This window comes from Diadema setosum, chromosome 19 (assembly GCF_964275005.1).
Source record: "Diadema setosum chromosome 19, eeDiaSeto1, whole genome shotgun sequence".
NCBI classification, from domain to species: Eukaryota; Metazoa; Echinodermata; class Echinoidea; order Diadematoida; family Diadematidae; genus Diadema; species Diadema setosum.
Genome location: NC_092703.1, coordinates 31,839,000 through 31,863,165, shown reverse-complemented (window position 1 = coordinate 31,863,165; position 24,166 = coordinate 31,839,000). Strand labels below are relative to the sequence as shown.

General features: G+C 38.5%; 1 protein-coding gene across 1 annotated transcript in view; it reads right to left on the bottom strand.

The window, feature by feature from the left end:
* The window catches only part of LOC140242723 (activating signal cointegrator 1 complex subunit 3-like), a 68,302-nt gene that overhangs the window by 10,289 nt on the left and 33,847 nt on the right, over positions 1 to 24,166 (bottom strand). Inside the window, exons 18-36 of the mRNA XM_072322482.1 lie at positions 22,874 to 23,099; positions 21,365 to 21,618; positions 20,090 to 20,258; positions 19,244 to 19,335; positions 18,711 to 18,839; positions 17,790 to 17,875; positions 16,871 to 17,037; positions 15,947 to 16,092; positions 14,272 to 14,392; positions 12,799 to 12,941; positions 10,763 to 10,900; positions 9,331 to 9,451; positions 8,225 to 8,357; positions 7,900 to 8,025; positions 6,798 to 6,909; positions 5,913 to 6,047; positions 4,749 to 4,804; positions 3,685 to 3,853; positions 1,791 to 1,942 (exon numbers count right to left, since the gene is read on the bottom strand). Coding sequence (XP_072178583.1) covers positions 1,791 to 1,942; positions 3,685 to 3,853; positions 4,749 to 4,804; positions 5,913 to 6,047; positions 6,798 to 6,909; positions 7,900 to 8,025; positions 8,225 to 8,357; positions 9,331 to 9,451; positions 10,763 to 10,900; positions 12,799 to 12,941; positions 14,272 to 14,392; positions 15,947 to 16,092; positions 16,871 to 17,037; positions 17,790 to 17,875; positions 18,711 to 18,839; positions 19,244 to 19,335; positions 20,090 to 20,258; positions 21,365 to 21,618; positions 22,874 to 23,099 — 2,675 coding nt within the window. The remainder of the gene's footprint in view (positions 1 to 1,790; positions 1,943 to 3,684; positions 3,854 to 4,748; positions 4,805 to 5,912; positions 6,048 to 6,797; positions 6,910 to 7,899; positions 8,026 to 8,224; positions 8,358 to 9,330; positions 9,452 to 10,762; positions 10,901 to 12,798; positions 12,942 to 14,271; positions 14,393 to 15,946; positions 16,093 to 16,870; positions 17,038 to 17,789; positions 17,876 to 18,710; positions 18,840 to 19,243; positions 19,336 to 20,089; positions 20,259 to 21,364; positions 21,619 to 22,873; positions 23,100 to 24,166) is intronic.

Below are 24,166 nucleotides of genomic sequence, written 5' to 3'. Positions count from 1 at the left end.
AGTGCTCTTTCATTATACTTTGAACAAATGTGACCCGCTACAACAAAATGATCCTAAAGTCGGGCGAGGTCGATTATTTGAAAATTGCATGATATAATCCCCTAATCTTTCTGCTTGAAATTGATATATAACACATTTTATAAAAATAATCGGCTGCGGAGATATTGATGTTTAAAACAGAGCATGTGGAGACGTCTGGAAAATCACTGTTTCGAGAAAAGCGCCCTAAAAGTCTTCCTTTCAACGCAATCGCGATCAAGGCGCACGCAAGTCAGTTTTCCCCTCTGGACAATAGAAGGTAAGCCCTAGCAACCCCTGAAGAGTTCATTCAAGCACATCAGCGTCGGCGGTCTCCTCACCAACCAATCAGTGAGCAGGATGTGAGAAGCGGCTGAGCATAGCGCACTCCGCCCGCACGCACCAGTCAACTGGGCAGTGTGCGAGCTTCACACTTCGGTTAGCAGCAAGCAGCAAACTGACCAATGAGATCACTCTGGTCGTTGTTAGGGGCGGAACCTATCAGTGGCGCTCAATCCAAATTTTCGAACCAGTTTCTGCTTCGTTGAAACGCCAAAAAACATGATTCAGAAAAACGCTATTTTTTAATCTTTCCTGTGATCATTTTGCTTCAAAATTTCGACAGATGATAGAAGACATGTAAGACTCCAATAATATATCAAAATCAGAAAATCGTAAGTTTTGACCAATTTTAATGCTCTGACTTCAAACTCAATTTTCACGGCTTCGACCGTGCGCGACTTTAGGACCTTTTTGTTGTAGCGGGTCACAAATATGGAAAGATGTGGAATTCTCTCTTCATTACATATCATTCAATTTCTGTGACATCAGAAGTTGTTGTATTGTTCTTACCCAGCGATGACAGCACATTTATTTAGCCAAAATTGTTAACAAATTCAAAACACTTCAAGAGATTGCCTAATTTTCCACAAACTTCACAAAATAAGTTCTTTTGCTATTTCTGCATTAACTCAATCCACATAATACAGTTGGAGAGTATTACCCTGTAAGTAGACTTTCCCAATTGTGTCTATTTGATTTCACTCCATTTTATTATCACAATTAACATTGAACATGGAGCTGAGCTTCCCTTTAACCCTTTCTGTGTCATGGACTTTGGATGGTGTGCACACTCCTATGGGGTTTTCTGTGTCAATTAGCCCTTAAAGCACACAAAGAGTTAAAGAACACCCAACAAGAGGAATTACTGTAAAACCAATCATTTTCTTGTGCATGAAACTTGTTCGAATTTTGTAAAGAGCCAAGATTCGCAAAAAGTTAAATGCATGCTAAAGTTGTTTTTTGTGTTTTCTTGTCGACACATTGCACGGAGTGGCAGTGGCAATACGCGAAAGTTTCATGCTGTGTAAAACACTCTCAGCTCCAACTTGCGAAAGTTTCATGCCGCTAATGTTTCTGCTTTTTACCAATAGGGAGCTTTAGATTTTTGTGACGGAGACGTTCAGAGGAAAAAAATATGTTCTGAGCATGCGCAGAAGCGCGCGTCAAGTTGATCTATTTTTAGCTTGCGTCGTCTGAGTTTTTCACTACGCGTTCTGGGCTATTTTTTCGTCCGCACAATTTGCGACGTAGAGAGCTACTTCATGCACCGATCATATGGGGGCACCATTTTATTTTTTATACGTTGCGTCCCGGCATAATCTAAAGCCAATTTTCAGCACGACGCAGGGGAGAGGAGAACGTCCAGCTCAAGCGTTGTCTCAAGTGTCCGCGCTGCAAATCTAAAGCTCCCTAATATTGAGATGACTCACCTGAGATATCGGAGATGGTTGGTCTCCAGATGAGGCAGGGAGAGAAGGGAGCTCTCCTGTGGCCACCTGGCCTGGAGGAGAGACTGTACCAGCTGCATGGTTTGGAGTGCAGTCACCAGCCAGCCGTGGAAGGCTACCACATCAATCATGGCCTACAGCAGCAGTATAGAGGAACAAAGGATTTAGTGTTTAAGATGGAAACAGCCCTCATATTTCAAATTTATTTTATCTAGCTGAAGAAGGAGCTCATACTCTGGCATGTCTTCTGAGAACACAAAATGTATAATTGTCTTTATACACCAACTCATATTATCATTATTGCCAGAAAGACAACGGTTCATCCACTTGCAGCATGTGGCTTTTCTGACCCCCAAACCTAATGTAGAGAGGAATTTGCTAAATCCCTGAATATTTGTATTTTCTTTTCTCTTTTTTCTATGTTTCGGTCATATGTTGCACCTGTGCTCCTTATCTTAGTCTTTATGCTCGACAAGCTTGCTTCCAAGTAGGTTCCCTCATATTTCTTTAGCTTTCATTCTCAGATTCAATCTTTCACAGATTGACCACTACGTTCCATATGTTTGCAGTACTCTATCATGCCTCCTAGCTGGATATCACATAGTATTTCATTTTGTGATATTATGTCTCCTAGCTGGATATCATGTATTATTCAATTTTGTTATATTTGATGTGTTTTTTCATCAAAAAATATGAAAATTGAAAATAAATTGAAAAGGTAAAGGTAAAATGTAACATTCTAACAACTTTACATACTAAAAACTCACTGCCAGCCAACATGCTAAGTCTTCACTTTTAATGCGTACTTCATCCTCAGTGAAAGTAAATCTTCCTTTGGGCTAAGAATATTTTTGCCATGCATGTGGTCTGTAACGTTGTGAAATGATTATCACAGGATACAACTACATCATCTTCCTGTTCTTCTTCTTCTTCTCCTCCTCCTCCTTCTTCTTCTGGCACATTGCGTCTGGTTGATACCATTTGCTGACTATTGCTAGTCACCTAGGGCAAACCACGAGGTGTAGGCATCATTTGCCCATTTCTCTTGCTCGTATAAGTGACTGGACCACTTCAACAGGTGAGCATCCTGCTCTTTGCGATGAATAAATGAAGTGGGATCTTTTACAGTGCATGAGCTGTGACCAACTAACACACAGGAACTCCAACGTCAGTCCTATTCGAGTGTTTTTCTCCGACAAGAGGGACGGCATGATTACACACAACATTGCTCAGCTGGACTAGGGGAATGGAACTCGGGTCATTTGTATTGGGCGGCAGAAATGCTACCGATTGAGCCAAATCACAGCCCTTCAAATGATACCCTTTTCATATTCAGAATGCCTCATCTATTGAATTATTTAAATTCTTCTTAAAACTTACATGTATCTTTTGAATCAGTTGTATTTTTTTTTTCAGAGGCGCACACAGTCACTTATTGAATCGCATGTATTTTTTGTTCTTCTTTTTGTTCCTATTATTTGGTTTGGCATTGTCTTTATGTCATTGTGTTTTCTAGTTTTCTTGTACAATAACATGATTCAGTGCAGATAGAAACACCTGTATAAAGCCCCATATAAGTGTACTAATCATTATTATTATTATTATTATCATTATTGTTATTATTATCATTATTACTATTATTATCATCATCATCATCATCCTCATCACCATTATTATTATTATTATTATTATTATTATTATTATTATTATTATTATTATTATTATTACTATTATTATCATCATCATCATTATTATTATTATTATTATCATTATTATTATTATTATTATTATTATTATTATCATTATCATTATCATTATCATTATTATTATTATTATTAATCATTATCATACACGATACGTGAGTAGATGAAGTCACCTGCAGTATTCGGATGGCCTGGTCCAAGACCGACTTTGTATCCGTGAAGTAATCACTGCATGGAAGTGGGTTACGGGACATGTGGGCTTGGAGGAGTAGATGTGTCTTGGTGTGGGGACTGTCAAACGAGTGACGATTCACCTCAAGAGGGAGCTGTTCGGCAAGGTTGCTGGGGGAACACAATAATACATGCAACATAACTAACAAGTGCATGTGAACTCAATAAAAAGATTGATCATACAAGATCCATGCACAAGCATCAGAGGAAATCTGCATATTTTTATAGTGTTTATGATAAGTTCAGTAACAAGGTCACTGGTTTAGAGCTCTATCTTTCCTGATCCAAATTGTGGGTGTATCATACATTTTAAATGCCAGAGTAGAATTCACTACACACAATCAATCACATATAAAAAAAAAAAAAAATCTTAGTTGTAACTATTCTAATAACACTCAAACAAAAATTAAAATTGTAACAATTGTAAAAAGTACGCATGGACGTTGCAAATTTGGTCTCAAAAGTAGCGCGAGACTTGAACAAAGAAAGTCAAGAAGCCTTGCAATGAGGCCTGCTTGTGTTATAGAATTATAGCATGAAACGTCGAGGGGGCCCTTCCCCTCACCCTTTTAGAGTTAAGGGATCATATAGTATTGGTTGAGGTGAGGATTCAGTTTTTAACGTTTTGCAAGATATTTAGAAACCACTCTATGAAATGTTAAATAGCGTTCACTTCTAAGGGAAATTGACAGTTTATTTAATGAATACAGGTTTTGAAATGACTGAGATATCTTAAAACAAGGGAAAACAAAGAGATCCTAATAAAAGCCATGGCCTGTCCCACTTTATTAGGATCGCTATTATGGGCAACTCAGCCATTTCAAGACCAATTTTCATCAAATAAACTGTGAATTTCTCTAAGAACTGAAATGTTCTTTCATATTTCATTAGAGGTTTCTCATTATCTCACAAACACATATACAAAATAAGATTGAAAAGCTCATTAAAACCAAAACTGTACCATCCCTTTAAAGTCACATAAGAATCAAAAGTGAAAGATATGCACCTGTTGAGTGAATCCTCGTTGTGTCTCACTGGTAGATCCTCATACTCATGGGCATCCTTGGGAGAAAGAACCAACAGATGAGATCTGTCATCACAGAAGCCTGATATCGAGCCGCTTAACTCACTGTGTGCCAAGGCAGTTAGCTTTAAGGACAAGTTCACCTTAATGTGCATGTGGATTGAGTGAGTGCAGCAGCAGCAACATCAGTAGAACACATCAGTGAAAGTTTAAGGAAAATTGGACAATCTGCTCAAAAGTTATACATTTTTAAAATTTCTGTGCGGTCACTGCTTGATGAGGAGATTACTACAGTTTATGATGTCACAATATAAGGACGATATAAGGATGTCACGATATAGAACGATATGAGGAATATAAGGCAGTCTCCTTCGACCTCCTTTAAACAAATATTCTATGATCTCTTCTCTGTTTTTGTTTGTGAAACAAGTCCAAAGACCTCACAAATATGAAGTCAACCTTAATTTCTTTTGTTTGGGGAAAGTTCCTAAAGCTGTCATAACATCATGCCTGACATTATACCGTATGTCCCCCCCCCCCCTTAAAAAAATTACAATGGGACCCTCCGTAACGGTAACTTTAGAAAGGTGAATCGTTCCAAATACAATTTCCGGTTATGAAACTAGAACTTATTACCCACATCTTACAGAAAATCTCACCCAAATTGGTTCAGTGGTCAAAGAGAAATGAGGATTTTTGAAGAGCATGTCAGGAATCCCTTCCCCTTCCAAGTTTTGTTCATTGTGTTCACACATTATGCAGTTCCATGGGCATTCAAGTGCTAAACTTGGAAGAATCAGACCCATGACATGCTTTACAACGATCCACATTTCTCTGTGACCACTTAACCAAAATTGAATGAGGTATTCTGCAAAATGTAGGTAAGATGTTACATTTTAAGACCCTGAAATAGCATTAAGTTTCATTATATTGGAAGTTACCAATGCAAAAATCCAATTGTATTTCTTTTTTCTTTTCTTTTTTTTTTTTTGGGGGGGGGGGAGGGGGACATACTGTAGTGAATTACTAAATTACCATGTAAGTATAAAGGCATACACAGTCAACACACACACACACACACTCAATTACTGTACATGAAATCATACAATATCACATGATTAAGCATTCCTAGCATCTAAAACTTGCCGACAGAACCGTGATGAGATCTGGTATAGAGCACTCTGGCCCGAGACTATCTTGAAACATGCGGACGGTACGATGGTGGAGGTAGTAGTAGGAGGCGATCCTTCCCAAGGTCGAAGGCTGCAAACTACGGTTGTCCTGGGTGGCCAGAGGATAAGAGACAAAGTGATAAACATACAATGAGACAGACACAGAGAAAGACAGACAAACAAACAAACAAACAGAATGAAAGACAGAAAGAATGAATGACAAAAAGAAAGGCAACAAGAAAGACAGAAAGACAAAATGAAAGAATGAATGACAGAAAGACAGAAAGAATAAAATGAATGAATGAATGAATGAATGAATGACAGAAAGACAGAAAGAATAAAATGAATGAATGAATGAATGAATGAATGACAGAAAGACAGAAAGAATAAAATGAATGAATGAATGAATGAATGAATGAATGAATGAATGAATGAATGAATGAATGAATGAATGAATGAATGAATGAATGACAGAAAGACAGAAAGAATAAAATGAATGAATGAATGAATGAATGAATGAATGAATGAATGAATGAATGAATGAATGACAGAAAGACAGAAAGAATAAAATGAATGAATGAATGAATGAATGACAAAAAGATAAATGAAAGAATGAAAGAAAAAATAAATGAAAGACAGGAAAAAGAAAGACTGACAGATCGGGAAGGAAGAGAGAAAAAATAAAAGTATGAAAGAAAGAAACAAGGAATTAAAGAAACTCACACAGAAAGAATGAAAGAAAGAAACAACAAAAACTAGAAATAAAAATGAAGAAAGAAAGAAAGAAAGAAAGAAAGGAAGAATGAAACAAACCAACAAATATGTACACACATACATGCTCCTACAAATTCACACTTACATCTCCTATCTCGATGCAGTACGAGTAGGCCAGATCCAAGAGGGATTTCTCCACCAGCTGGGACAGGAACCGATTGATGCCTTCATGACTTGTGTCCTCCAGCTCATAGTAGCTATGGCAACGAGATGCAAGAGATGATACACACGTTAGAGAGCAACTATGTACATGTGCTATGCATAGCTTTCATACTTGCAACAAACTCTTTAATATCTTTCTAACACATTTATACATCTAAAGTTTGCTTTTTCAGTATGAAAGAAATACAAGTCCATTATGCTAATTGACTAACTTGATATTGGGTTAGTCTTTAAAGTGTTAGTCTTTAAAGGGACTGTACAGTACTGGTTGAGGTGGGGATTCATGTTTTGAACATTCCTAAGTGAGATAATGAAAAGCCTCTTATGAAATATGAAAGAGCATGTAATTTTAAGAAGGATTCAACGTTTATTTGATGAAAATTGGTTTTCAAATGGCTGAGATATCCCAAAAAGTGCTAATAATAAAAGGCGACATGCCACAACTTTATAAGGATCTCTTTGTTTCACCTTGTTTTTGGATATCTCAGCCATTTCAAAACCGATTTTCATCAAATAAACTTTTGATACCCCTTAGAACTGCATGCTCTTTGACATCTCATAGAGTGGTTTCTGAATATCTCGCAAAATGTTAAAAGCTAAATCCTCACCTCGACCACAACTGTACACACCCTTTAATGTTAATTTACTTCACACTATTCCAACCATGTTTCTCAAATCACATCAAACTATTAAACCATAGTAATCATTTGTAAAGTACTTTGACTTCCACATGATGGTGAGGCAAGTCATTATGATGCACTCTCATTATAACTAACATGGTTATCACGACATTCTCATTACAACGACATCAAAATTCAGGTCCAGAAATTTTCATCTATGTATCTTTGTACACTATGATGTTTGGCTGTAACAAAATTTTTGTGATGAAACGAAAGGGAACCGTCTGTCATGTGGGCTTTGTTCTAACGGGAGTGTTCCTGCACATAGAAGACAATCATTATCATCATCATCATTAGTATGAAAGAATCACACAATGCGGCGTTTTACTGTGTATTGTAGCCTACCTTGGATTCATGACGAGCCTACGGAAGAAGTACGTCCAAGTTATGTAGTCCATGGCATCTTGCTTGGACGTCACGGTACCGGCCACTATCTCAGCATTCAGATGCTCTGGCAGGACCTCTAAGAGACTTCAAAGACAGGGAGAAAAGCACGCAAAATTATCAAGTGATACATCATGGGTATATCACGTATTGTGTTTGCCAAAGTCTTTCTTTCATGTACTTCATTCTTCTTTATTTCTGCCACATTTTGTGAATGAAGTATCTCAGCGATATCAAGTTCCCGTTAGCAGTATGTCGAAAGAGAAGCATGAAATAAGATACTCACTTTGACTCCACAGGGAAAGGCTCGTAGAGGAACTTCTTATAGAAGTGCTTCTTGATATCATGAACAAGGATGACTGCCGTCCCCTGGTCGTCGAACTGCGGACGCCCAGCACGACCCATCATTTGGAGTACATCTACAACATCAAATATCACCAGAACCAAAAATCAAGGATCAATTGGAAAATAATTCTCATCCATATGCAACAGATAAAATTCCCTACAAAACTTAAATTGATCAGTTGATTATCAATTACTTCACACGCAACTAGCATTCAAAACAAGAAATTATATGGACATGGTAAACAAACACACACACACGCACATAAGATCCTCTTTTTGAAAGAAGGACAAATTATGGCACACTACAAAGTTACTGACCTTCCCAAAGTAACTGAACTCACCATAGTGACTTCATTACAAAACTACCTACAATATCTCTACACCCCCCTATTCCCACCATCCCCCATGCCTTCTTATCTATTCATGCAGATCCTGTCTCTACTGCCCCACAAATCCTCTTAATCCACCTTCCCCCTCCCATCGCTCTGACCCACCTCCTCACCGATCATCCAGCGATTCCCCTGCACCCCACCTCCACAGTATGCACCTCCGCTCTCCACCCCCTTTTCTCACACTCCTCTCTCAACTCGGCATACCTATTCAACTTTTAATTACTTTCCCTTGCCTCATCCATCCTCATTTCCCATGGCACAGCAACTGACCTGCCTATAGTACCCAACCTGACTACAGTGACTGTCCTGATGACACTTACAGGTCCCACTACAGTACTTGACCTGGCTACAGCAACTGACCTCATCACAGAAATTGACTTGACTACAGAAATCATTAACCCGTTGAGGACAGACTGATTTTGCTACAACACACATTTTCCACAGACACTTGTCCGAGTATGCTCGTGACTCGTCCTCAACGGGTTAAACCCGAACATCAGTTATTAACCTGACTACAGTAAATGACCTGACTACAGTAACTACACCCGACTACTGTAATTGATCTCACCACAGTAAATAACCTCATTACAGACTCTTGACTCAACCACAGTAATCATTACAATCAGACTACAGTAACTGATTTTGAATGACTAACCTGTAATTGGGAAGTCAACATATCTCTTGGTCTTTCCATCAAAGTACTCCGTTCCTTTGATGACTACGAGATGGGCGGGGAAGTTTACTCCCCATGCAAGGGTACTGGTCGCAATCAGAACCTTGGATGAGGAAGGAAGGTTATGAGTGAAGGTTGTCGAGGATATGTTCAAATCGTGTTCGAATAATTAAGATTTGTACAAGCTCCTTTGTGGAGACATTTTGTATGAGCTCCCTTGCAGAGAATTCCAATATGAGCTCCCTCGTGGAGAGTTTATGAGCTCCCTTGTGGAGACATTATATGGTATATCTAATATTAATGTTTGATATTCTCAAGATCTATTATGTTTTGACTATATGTCAGTATTGTTTGGGACAAATTATTTGTTTTATAGGGCCCCATTTTTCTCTAAAACAACATGTTTGTGTCTCAGTTTCAATAGCAGATTCAACAAGAATCTCAGTCTGTTTTAATAGATTTTAGGGTATAATTTAACACTGAATTTCTACTTTTTTAGAGCTTCCTTTTTTTCACTTTATGTATACTGGTACATGCAAAGTAGCACAAAGGCAACATCATTCTGCATTAGAATTACACAATGTGAATAAAGTTAAATCAACATAAACAAACAAATTGACTAGAAACAATTGTAAACAAACTGTTCATATCATTCATAAAATTTGTATCAAGTAATATGAGGAAGACAACAACAATAAGCATGGAGGATGAAGGCAGACTGGCTGTCCATTATTAACCCATTGAGGATGAGTCCCGAGTATACTCGGGCAGGTGCCTCTGGGAAATGCTTGTTGTAGCAAAATCTGTCCATCCTCAACGGGTTAACGGAAATTCACCCCAAATAGAATATGCAGACTCAGTGAATGCAGAAATTGTAGGAGTACACATCAGTCACGTTTGAGGGAAATAGGACAGTCCATTCAAAATATTCTTTAAGGTTTTGGTTAAATCCATATACTACTATTCCTGGCTTAGAAGGTTACAGCAGTTTACGATGTCACAGCAATGGATTTGATAGAATGAAAATATGATAATTTAATTTTTTTTTTTTTTAAAGGAAAAGTACATATTCGCTCAACTTGCTAGAGACATACTAGTATGTCAGGGGTAATATCATTCTTCTGCTTTCTAAAGGATCTTTAATTATCTTTTATAGAAAACTAAGAATACGGATGATGGCTCACAGATTTAAACAAAACATTTATAGCTTTGTCCAAATTGTATGAATTGTCTAATTTTCAAAAAAATTGAACTCATGTGTACTACGGACAATCTTGCACTCACTGCATTCACATGTATACCTGGAGCAAATTCCCCTTAACCCATTGAGGACGAATCCCGAGTATACTCGGACAAGTGTCAATGGGAAATGCTTGTTGTAGCAAAATCAGTCCATCCTCAATGGGTTAATCACCTGAATTTTCTGGTTGCAGAAGAGTTCCTCCACTGTCTTGCGGTCTCTCTCATGAAGTCCCGCATGATGCATGCCGATCCCGAAGGACAGCGTAAGCCTCAGGTTGCTGTCTTTTGTCGACTCAATGATGTTATCCATCTGGGTTCACGAGAACAATATGTGACAACCTGAACCATGCTCAGAACCCAGCAAAAATTCGCAAATTAGGATTCTCCGTAATGTACCAAAATATGTCACTTGAGATCACCAAGTGAAATTCAAAGTTAAAGTTGTTCTGACCTGGGAGAGTAATCTCTTCTCTACCTACTGTCAAAATTTGGCAGCTTAAAACAAAATAGAAATTGAGATATGAACATTTTGTGGACCACCGTTGAGAGAGGCACACTCTCTCTGTGAATTTTTCCATTGCTACTTCTGCACAGCATGCCTGAGTGACCCTAGATTTTAAATCCTCCTAGTACATCAAATGTTTGAAGGGATGGAATGGTTTCAGTTGAGATGGGGAATTCAGATTTAGAAATGTCGCTACGGCGACTGGTACAAAGCGTATGCCTCCGCCATAATGCATGGATCTCCTAATAGGTCTATAGTACATGTGGACAATGTGTGATTACATTTTCACAAAATTGGCAAAATATTAGAATGACAAGTTTGTCACAAATGTGTTATATGCTCACCTTCCTTGACCTAGGTTTAATTGGATGACTAGGAGAGCACGTATTTGGAGATTTAAGAACTTTAACTTGACTTTGATCCATTCATAAGTTTATGCACTGAGTAATTTTCAAGGTATGGAGAAAAAGTGCAATTTATGTATTGAATAGTAAATTGTTGCCATTTTCATCTGGCCTTTGACCCTAGAATTCGTATTAAGATAATCACTGTCAGGCAGAACATGCATAAATATGTAGTAAGTTTCAAGATAACTTGAACCATTTCCTAGATAGTATTATGGAGGAAACAGTTAGTTCAGCACTTTCACTTGATCTTTGACCTTTTGACCTTTGAGGCAAAAAAAAAAAAGGAAACAAACTTAACAGAGAATCTCTATTGGGTTATACATGCATACACCAAGTGTTAAAAAAAAATAATCCTGCTGGCATTGCATAAATATGAGGGAAATAGTAAAATTTTAAAGTGTTGCCCTTGACCTTTGACCCCATGAACCCTAAATTCTCTAGATAATCACTGCCATTCAGTACATGTATATATACTATGTTCCATGAAGATACCTTGAACAATTTCCAAGGTACAGAGAAAAAAGTGAAGTTTTAATATTTTTACTTGACCTTTTGACCTGTGACCTCATGAACCCAAACTTTCACCAGAGAATCTTAATTGGGTAATACATGTATACACTAAGTTTCAAGAAAATATCTTCAGGCAATGCATAGATATGGAGGAAATAGTGAAATTTTATGTATTTGACCTTGACCTTTTGACCTTTGGCCTTGAGCATGTGCGCCCAAAAGTTGATAGGCACAACTTCACCCCCAAATACATATATACATGCCAAGTTTCATTAGGATACCTCTAAAGGTTTTTTAGTTACGCTTGCCACAAAATTCATTATGGACGGACGGACGGAAGGACGGACGGACGGACAACCCGAAAACATAATGCCTCCGGCACCACTTCGTGGCGGAGGCATAAAACAAGTGGTCCAAATAAAAGTTGGATCAACCTTGTACTAGGACCTCTTTGTTTGTGGATATCTTAACCATTTTAAAACCAATTTTCATTAAATAAACTTTAAATGTTCTTCGAATAGTATGTTCTTTCATATTTCATTGGAAGTTTCTCACAAAAAGGTTGGAAACTTGAATAGCTACCTCAACCAAAACTATACCATCCCTTAAGGGGAGACTGTTCCACGATGATGGTGCCATTTTTCTCAAAGCCCTATCACAAAATGTCTTGGATTTCACACTCAATTTAGAGATGAGATTTTCTCAAGTGCTTTCTGCCACCACCCAAAGTAAGCTATGGCGGAATCTTGCCCTCTTTGTACCCCACTACCATCATTATCTCCCCACCTGTCGCTCCTCCATGTGCAGCCACTGCTTGGGGTTGTCGTCCGCTGCCAGGAAAGCGATGAGGTCCAGCGCAGTCAGCCTGGTCTGGCGACGGGACGAGACAAAGATCAGCGTTGGCTTGGTGGGAGAGTGGACCTTGATGGCTGGGAGAAGCAAGGGTGCAGGAAGATTCACAGCAGCACAATAAGAATGCAAAGATTTGGTAGATTTCTTCAAACTTCAGAACATGTCTCTTCACACATAATGTTCTATTAACCCTTTGGATGCCAAGGACTTATACACAGTGCTTATGATGCTATGGGTGGTCTCTGTGCTAATTGATACTCAAAGCACACAAAGGTTTAACCAAGAGAGTCTCATGTGAATTGACACGAAGTTGATCCCTTCCAGGTGAAATAACGCTTACCCCCTCACAAAACTCTTAAATATTCACGATGATTCTTACACGTGTAGTTAGTGAATATTTAAGAAACATCGGCTGTACTAATGAATCTGTCTTCTTTCAGCATTATATTTTGTACATCTTTAAATGGATGATCACAGAATTCTATCTTGTGATTGTACAGTTGTACTTTTTACATTTTTTGTATATATGCAGTATTAAAGAGGAGGAAACACAATACAGAAAATGATCATTGGTCTGAATACAACATGAGCAGTTGCAGTGGATACATTGTTTTAAATTACGCGACTGGTATTGAACCACAAAGTCAAAGAATATATGTGACCCTGCATCACAACCCCCCCCCCCCCAAAAAAAAAAAGAAGTATTAACCAGATATGGATTTTTAGCTTAGGGCAGATTCTGAAGGAGCAGACTCTTATAAGCTTTAAAATGATGTATAACTCTATACAAATGGACTTTCCTAACCTATCTAAATAATATATTATGTACACACTCTAGAAAAGTGTTTACTGAGAAAAGAGCCTCTGAAGTTTACTGTCTATTCAAGTGGTTAACCTTGTAATTAATGGGACAAAAAACAGGCAGGATGTACAACTGCACAGAAATATAAACAAAGACGGTATTATCAAATTCAGCTGAAACACATCCCATTTATGACTAATACCACATTCTATTCATGACAAATATCAACATTTTAAAGCAGAGCATTATCCTTTCAAAAGTTATTCGACTTGAAAGTGAAGAGTGTGTAAAGGGTTTTTAAGAAATGAAAAGGGGCCTCTAAGACTTACCTAATTACACACTATTCTACAGAAAAGGTGTTCTAGAAAATCACAAAAAACACAATTTTCCTTTCGTTTTATGATCCAAAATTTTTGAATAATGTAGAAAAAGAATTCTTCTTTTAGAAAACTTAAAGATTGACTAGGTTGACCCATGTCATCAATTTTATGTCCTCGAGTAAAATCTTGGCGTGTGAGTTTTTGTTGGTTTGTGATGCATATTCACACACATGTACAGTACAATTCTTCATCCCTCAAAGCTACACTCTTGAGTACTCAAATCACCTTGGTATGTTGGTTTGTTCATCGTCGCCATACGAGGGCAGTAGTGCTTGCCAGGAAACCCGCTGATGTGCACCTCAAGCGGAACAGGACGCACCGATGGTCGGAAATTGAACAGACCGACCTAAATCATAGAAAAATACGGGCAGTCGTGGAGAATTCAGTCTTCCCTCTCAAATGATTGTCATTTCATTTGCAATACACAAACAGCATTCATGAACCCCATGTCAACGGTTTTGACTCTCAAAATTGGAATATTCTTTACAAAAGGCCAAATTTACATGTATTTGAATAATTTAAAGGGGCATTCCGGACGATATTCATAATTCCACATCATGTTGCACATAAATCAACAGCTCCATGTATAGATTCGTTGAATTTATTGTGGTCCATGAGCAGAGAAACCAATAAATTGAAAATCTTAAACAAATTACACTGAACAGTGTTGATGACATCAGAGCCTCATATATTTCAGAAATGTGGCAGTGTACTCCATTAGAATACCGCTTGCTCAACAAGTTCACCTGTGAAAAATCTATGCATGCTTTCTTCTTTTGTTCTGCTTCCTTGAGCCCCAACTCATGCATTCTTATGGTGAGGCTATCATGTCATCATCCTTGTTCATTGCAATTTGTTATAAATTTTGAAAACATTCTCATTCCTTATCCCAATCACTTTAAATTCTTAAACTCTGTACTCAGTTTGAATAATTTATAGTTGTTCAAATGTAAAAGTCTGAAAATCATCCGGAGGTCCCCTTTAAAGTTGGAATTCCATATTTAATCATTTCAATTTCTTGCAGTGTGAACTGTATGTGCTAATGAGCACAACTCTTTCTCTCTCTCTCTCTCTCTCTCTTCTATATCACTTTCTTTATCTCTTAAACATATCCATTTTGGCAGACAATTTACAGCAAAATATACTAACTCTTGTGCCAGTGATTAAACTCTCAGCCTAATAGTAAACCAAGCAGTGGACAACAGGCATATTCTTGGCACTAGCTCCAAAACTGACCTACCAGCTGTTGCCATGGACACGGCATTCATTGTAGCCTACAAAACATTACAAACTTCTGCACAAATTGACCCCATACCAGGTTGCTGGATATTGAGCGATAACATTAATATTTGATTATGTCACACGGCTCATTCATTGTTTGGTTTTGTTCTTTCATTTGTGAGCTCTTTATTCCCTTTATCTATTTTTCTCTATGCTTACATCAAACCAATCAAAGGGTGTCATCTAGCGCTCTGCCAAGGCGTACCGTATCGTATCATACCCGCACCAAAGGAGTGCTCATACACTCCAAAACTGTACTGTAGTGTACCCTACCATACTGAACCAAAAGTGGATCACTTCCCAATGTGCTCCAAAGCGTATCATGACTGTACCACAAGCTGGTATAAGAGGAATACACATAATACTCACTATGTCATAATGCAAAGAGTTGAATCTCTTTGTTTGGGATACCTGTACGAAGCGTAAGTGGACCAGGTTCATAACCCTGTTGCAAAAAGTGCAACCCCTTTTGACTCGAGTCCAAAAATAACTCGTGTCTACACAGAGCGCTTGTACGCTCCCAATCTGGTATGGTACAGTACAATACGCATTGGATTGAATTGGATCAGTTTGCTTTTGAGCGCTTGAATGCTGTCTACGCGAGAAAAAGTTCCCTTACCTCTTTGATCCCAAGCCAGTCGGCCAGATCTCTGGCATTGGCCAGAGCTGTGGACAGACCTACCACCCGCACCTTACGCTCTGTGTGGTGGGAAATGAAGTTGGTTCGCGACACGATGACCTCCAATACAGGTCCTCTCTCGTCCCCTGCAGACAAATCCACCACAACAGGTAATTTGCATAAATACACACCAGGAATATTCCACTTACAAATAATTTCTTCACAATATTCCTAACAATTCTCTTACACACCTTTCAGTACCTGTAGGATATATGCACGCACGATGTTTAAATTTCACACGTGAATTCAGAAGATTTTTCTTAATCATAATTAAAATCAAAAGTTACGAATCTTCAAAGTTTCAGTCCCACCATTACAGGATGAGAAGACTACAACAGTTCATGACATCACATGCAGGACAACAATATATTAAAAGAAACAATATAGTTGCATTTCTTCAATCCACTATTAATATATATATATATATATATATATATATATATATATATATACATACATACATACATACATACATATATATATATATATATATATACATATATATATATATATATATATATATATATATATATATATATATATATATATATATATATATATATATATATATCAGTATCATTCCCCATATATTCACTCAAACTACAAATATAATTATAATGGGCCCCGTTTTATCAAAAGATAAAATTGATTTTAAATTTCCTCACCACACAGGTTGCCTTAGACTTAAAGTTGAAATCAACTATATAATCAATTTTAACTCTTCACCAAACAGGGCCCTGGTATCATTCCCCTTCAAGCATAGTGTTGCTCTTGCAGAGTCACACTTGTGGTAGTCTAGAGCAGAAGGTCAGGTTGGTACATACCACAAATGTAAGAAAGAAATTGTACAGTTGTCTGAGTTACCTAGGAGATGGATCTCATCAATAACGAGGAGAGAAACCGCTTTCACGTAATTCCTGTTCTGCCAGCTACGGCTGACTCCGTCCCATTTCTCCGGCGTTGTAACGATGACATCGGCCTTGGCGATGGCGTTGACGTCCGGCGTGACGTCACCTGTGAGCTCCACAACCCTGAAAAAAAGTTTCTTTATTGTTCAAAACCTTGTTATAAAGGCACAAGAACATGGTAACAATCTCGAAGTTCATACACAACATAGCATGTTTCGATATCAAACTACTACAATGAAACCTTGTTATCAAGTAATCAGAAAAAAAAAAAAAAAAACTGTTGACACCAAGGTGACCCTGTTGAAACAGTAAAGGTGGGGAAGTGCACCAACAGATGGCCAACAGTACATGAGCTGGATGAAGTTGCCATACAGCAAAGTTCAATTTGAGGGCTGAATTGATTGGCAGACCCTAATCTTACCAATTACAATTGTATGTGTAATTTAATATTTAAAAAAAAACAAAAAAAAAACAGACACAACAAGAAAGCCAGCAAAACACTGAAAGAATGAGAAATGCTATGTTGTACCTTGGCAAAAAATGAATCTGAGGGAGTAAAGATAGTGCATATAGTCTGTGTGGCAAAGGACCCTAAAGCACTTTCCAGTGACAGAGGAACAACATCGGAATAGTGGAAGGCACTTGACCAGTATTAATACTACTATCCTTTGGGAGAGATTTACAAGACCATAACAGCATACCATACATTATGCAAATAACCACTGACAATTTCTAACCAATTTTCATCATGATTAAGTCACAATAACCTTAACCTCAATCCTCCCTTTTCCCCTACCCCCTCCAGTTCCCCTACCCCCTCCACTCCCCCTCCCCCCCCCCCATTTCCTTCTTGGAAGAAAAGGTGTCTAACTCACTTCTTTCCGAGTTTCTCTTCCAGCCGAACTTTCCAGTCTTCTATCCTCTCTCTGACCAGGGCCTTCAGTGGAGCAATGTATACAACCTGCACAACAAACAAACAAACAAACAGACAAACAAATGAATAAACAGACAACATCCTTTGCAGAATAACTTCACAGCCAGACAATATCAATTTTTAAACAACTGTATAAATATGGAGATGTAAGAAAAGATTCTTGACACCTCTCTATTTACTCTTAATCCAACAAAGAAAAGAGGCTGTTGAGAAATGCAGCTTTTTTGCGACATACAATCAGTTACGACAGTCAAGCCGTACGTATAGCATTAATCTTTTTTAACCAGATTCTTCAATTCCAACTGAGATATTTACAAATGCTGATGAGCAATCAACCGAAAATCAACTAAGAGAAATGTAATAGGGTGTGATGTTAAACACTCATTTGAAGCTTACACTAGAATAGTGACTATAAAACAGTGAATATAATTCCATCATTTCTACATTCAAGTTTTAGATTGAAAACAAAAGGAAATTCCTAACAAATCTTGTGAAAGAGATGAACTGATAGTTTGATACCATGTGAAATAATATGCAGAAGAACAAAAAATCTTAGCATGATAACATCAATGGTAATCCACTTGTCTCAAAATAGCTCTAGCGTGGAGGAGGTATACATACTTGTAGGTGACCTATACAGAAATAAATTAGAAAACATACAAGATGGTAAAAAAAAAAAAAAAAAAATGAAGCGAGAAATATCCCTAAATACATATTACTATATATGCTACTACTAGATAGATAGGCAGGCAGGCAGGCAGACAGACTCACAGACAGACAGATGAAGGACAGACAAACAGACAGACAGAGGAATGGCTTGATATCAACTGAAGTATGTGCACCACGCTGAATCAGTTCTTACCTTGGTCTTGGGAAACTCGTTGAATACCCTGAACATGGCAATCTCAGCTGCAACTGTCTTTCCTGAGCCAGTGGGGGCGCCAAGCAGAACATTATGGTCTGTGTGATACAGTGTGTGGAATATCTGTGTCTGTTTCAAAGAAGCAAGAAAAAAAATCTGACATATGAAATAACTAAATCATATTGCACCACATAAAGCTGGAATATTTACATTAAAAAGATTTTATACAAATAGCTCATTTAATCAGTAATATGCCAATATGCACGCATAATGTCATTATTTCAATCACTTTACCATACAAAATGAATTACTGGAAATCATTCTTATAACACATCTGTGTGTACTGCTATGTTGTATAATAACCATATATTTACATCAAATTATATAAAAATTCATCTTTGCTTTATGCTATCATCAGTTTATAACGTTGGGGACACAATAATGTAAGGAATGACTGAAGCTACACCTAGCCTATAAAGACTACATAACTTGCACCACATTTTAATTTCACAAAATAATGTTGCCATGGTTACCTGGATTGGGTTGAAGTAGTCAAACTTTTGGAGCATCTGGTATTGCACATTCTTGAGAGCAGTCTTTGGTAGGGGCACCAGGTCCAACAGCTCTGCAGGATAGATATTACAGTACATAAAAAGCCATGTTTACCTTTTCAGTACATCACAACTCATCTATCATCAACTTTCGATGATCGTCCTCTTTCTCTTCATCATCATCACCATCAGGGTGGCGAAGTGTATCATCGCTACCATGACTACCATTATAATCTTTGTCATCATCATCAGCAACATCATCATTATCATTACCATGACTTTATTCTTGTCATATCAGTCACTACTAATAGAATTGACATCCTCATACCTATTTTGTAATATTAGCACAATCACTTGATTTTCACTGCTGTCAATTGTATCAAATCATGTTATCATCCTCATCATCATCATCATCATAATTTATCATTTAACATACAACCATCACCATCACTTTTTTCTTGCCTCATCCATCATCACAGAGACCACCTTCACCATCTTCATCTGCATTATCAGTATTCTCTTGATCATGATAATAGTGCTTAGTATGCATCATCATCATCACCATCACCATCATCGTCATCATTGTCATCACCATCATCTTCACCATCATCACCATCATCATCACCATCATCACCATCATCATCACCATCACCATCACCACCACCATCACCATCACCATCATCATCACCATCATCATCATCATCACCATCACCATCACCATCACCATCACCACCATCACCACCATCACCACCATCACCACCATCATCATCACTACCACCACCAGTATCTCTATCCTATTGAAACCCCCAATGTGAGATCAAACCCTACCTGTGTGGGGAGGATGTCGCTCTGGGAGGATGAGATGTTGGAAAGAGATTGGACACACCGTCTCTGAGCCAAGCCACCTGTCTGACACTGCCTTGACATAGTACTGGGATGGGAGAGGCTCGAAGATTGGAATGGTGAACACTAGCGCTTGAGGCTCCTGGTTCAAGACCTATGGCACGATGAAGAAATGAAAAATTTAAGAATAAGAGGAAAATACGAATGATTTCCTTGCAATCAAATATATCATTGTGTTATTCAAGACTTAAAAGTATGGGGGGAAAAAACGTATCACCCCAATGATGTGATTATTTTGCGACAGATATAGCATACTAAATAGAAGTATTAAAGTTAAGTACATTGCATTGTTCAAATTCAAATTCATACATTTGCTAATCATACTGCAGTTGAGGTATGTATCTACGTTGTTTCCATGACATTTGCTCCAGCGACAATTGCTCCCATGAAATATATTCACATAAGCCCAACATAATTTCTACCCACAAACATAACCCTAACCCTAATCCTAATCCTCACATCAAACTACATTGTAAACTGAAAAACCGATCTCAACCCTAACCTAGACCCTAAAGGCCTTGGAGGAAAATAAGACCCGAGCAATTGTTGCAGGAGCAAATGTAAGCCTGAGGTATGTATCCATGTTGGTTCCATGACATTTGCTCCTGCAACAATTGCTCCCATGAAATATGAGGACACGAAGCCAAACATCATTTCTACCCGCAAACATAACCTTAACCCCAATCCTTATCCTCATATTAAACTAAACCTAGAATAACAATAATAACAGCTGGTTTTATATGGCGCATTTCACACTTGTTATGTATCTCAATGCGCTTCACAGACTATATATTACCCTGGTCACTGGATACATTTTTTCGAACCAGCACTTACAGCGTTCACTCTCCACTCCCTGCATGGGGAGTATTCCAGCCAGTCGCAGCCATTTTGCAGGCGTGCACACGCTGATCAACCAACATAAGCTTTCTCATCCTACCGGGTACCCATTTATACTCCTGGGTGGAGAGCAGCAATGTGGACAAAGTGCCTTGCTGAAGGGCAAACGTGTTGGGCTTGGCATGAGCTGGAACCCATGAACCATACCACGCTCACGTTATTCGGAGACAAGCGCTCTTATCCACTCAGCCACGACACCTCCATGAACCCTATCACAACCCTAACCCTAACCCTAAGTCCTTAGAGAAAATAAGAACGGAGTAATTGTCACAGGAGCAAATGTCATGTCACCATCCATGTTACCTGCTTCTTCTGCAGGAGGAAGTATTCCGAGTGGTAGATGTGGTTGTTTTCCGGGTCCTCCACCCAGATCCACCAAGACTCGGAGGCCGTCCCGTGCACCCGATCACTCCAGGTGAAGTCCGGGGCGATGGTGAGCCGCACCCGTAGGACGGTGCGAGTGATGGGCTGTATGGATGCCTCCAGCAGGATGGAGGGGAGTTGCTGGGCGCACGCCTTGATCTTGGGCCCCATGCTGACGTGGTGTACCAGGTGACCTGTGTGGGGATCGAGCATTAAACTATCTGTCATATCACATTCACCCAATGAGAGGTCTCCAGTCTGGAGGTCTCTCTGGGTCACAGAGGGCGGAGGATTGAGAGGACGGAACAAGGAGATTGGGGACTAAGGATGGCTGAGAAGAATGGGGATGTAGGAAGAGGAAAGATGGATGAGGAAGGGATGATAAAAGGAAATAAGGTATTAGAAGAGGTTGACAATTGAGGTATGAAAATGGAATGAGGTATTAAAAGAGGAGGAATGAGGTTTAGAGGCATATTTTACCTTTTGCAGATGAAACAAAAACCCAGCATTAGTGCTTCAAAATAGTTCTAAAATGTGAGTTAGGGATAAAACAACCAATATAAAAATTGGAACCAGTACTATCGATGTTAAGTATTGTTAAATATAAAAAATGTGAACAATAGTTATAATAAAAATATTTTCAGACTAAACTGTTTACAGTTATGGTTTTATGAGAAAAATAGTGATATCTCCTTATATTTCAGGCTTTATCGCAAAAAAAAAAAAGAAAGAAAGAAAAAAAAAAAAATATATATATATATGGTAGGATATTTTGTGAAACAACTGACCTACACATATGCATCCAAAGGTGATATCTTGAAAATTTTTAACCCGTTAAGGACGAGTCCCGAGTATACTTGGGCAGGTGTCTATGGGAAATGCATGTTGTAGCAAAATCAGGCAGTCCTCAACAGGTTAAAATCACTGCTCCCAAAGGTCAACAGGACCTTTAAGCTTTGATAAGAGAATGTTACACTAATAGGGATGACAGATAAGGAATGAGGTATAAGGCATATTAAAGGGGATGACAATGAGGTATGAAGTATGAGAAAGGAATGATGTATTATAAGGAGATAAGAAATTCGGGTGGGATGAGGTATGATGAGGAGATGCTCAATGAGGAGAGAAATACTTTGCAAGCACTTTTGGTCACACTTGCCCTAATCTTTGCAGCATATGCAGAAAACATTTCAACTGACACCAAAAATTCTTCCTACATCGGTAAAGAGAAAAATATGCTATCTTTGGTCATCATCAAGTTAGCATCAGCATCAAAATCATAACAGAAATATTAAACATTTCCAGAAAATACCATGAATTGCATAGACAATACAGGAAACAAGTTTTGTTGCAAACAAGTGATGCAAGCACTATTACGTAAAATGCATTTCTGATGCTGAATTGTCTTGATTCCTGGTTTTATAAACTCTTGGATGTATTTTCACCTACCAATCTCCTTGGACTCCAATTCCTTCAGCTTCTCCACGCTAAGCTTCGCCGCTTCCAGCTTGCGCAGGATCTCAAAGGAGAGGTTGGAGAACTGCCGGAGGGGGTTTTCCCAAGCCCAGAGCCGCCGGTCGATTGATTTGGAGAGGGTGAGGAGGTTGGCAGCCATGATGGGCCAGCCCTGTCTCAGAGTGATCTCAAACAAGGCCCTGATGATACGAGCAGCATTCTGGACAGGGATTTTGTAAAAACAGAGTATAAAAGTCGCGTTTATAGAGAATTTAGAGCAAATTTCTAGGGAATTAACATGTTGAAAAAATCAGTTGGAAGGACTATGATCATAACATACGGGAGTACATTAATAATGTGATGGTGCGAGATCCTCGGCGAGGGAGCGAAGCGACCGAGCGGGGGGAGGGTGTGGGAGGGGGGATACCCCCTCCCATGGTAGGGACTTTTTGTAAAAACAGAGTATAAAAGTCGCCTTTATAGAACATTTAAAAGCAAATTTCTATGGAATTAACATATTGAAAAAAAATCAGTTGGAAGGACCATGATCTTAACATACGGGGGTATATTATGTGATGTTGTGAGATCCTCGTCGAGGGAGTGAAGCGACCAAGCGGGGGAGGGTGTGGGAGGGGGATACCCCCTCCCACGGTAGGGACTTTTTGTAAAAACAGAGTATAAAAGTCGCTTTTATAGAGCGAGCCACTTTCACTTTGCAATTTATCTGAAATGTACTCATTAAAAGCTTAAACGTGATCGCATCGTTCGAACAATAAACAAGGAAAAGTAGAAATTACGCAGTGCGTAATATATGTCCCCGCCGGAAGTAGCATTTTGTAGCAAAATGTACAATATAGGTCAAAAATCAAGGTCAAAGGTCAAAGAAGTCAAAGGTCAAAATTCTGTGTAGAAGTTTTGAAGCGCTCACCTAGTGCCATCACATAAAGCAAACGGAATCAAAATCGGGTAAGAAATGGCGAAGGAGTAGCATTTTGTAGCAAAATGTACAAAAAATGTAGGTCAAAAATTAAGGTCAAAGAAGTCAAAGGTCAAAATTCTGTGTAGAAGTTTTGAAGCCCTCACCTAGTGCCATCACATAAAGCAAACAGAATCGAAATCGGGTAAGAAATGGCGAAGGAGTAGCATTTCGTAGCAAAATGTACAAAACAGGTCAAAAATCAAGGTCAAAGGTCAAAGAAGTCAAAGGTCAAAATTCTGTGTAGAAGTTTTGAAGCCCTCACCTAGTGCCATCACATAAAGCAAACAGAATCGAAATTGGGTAAGAAT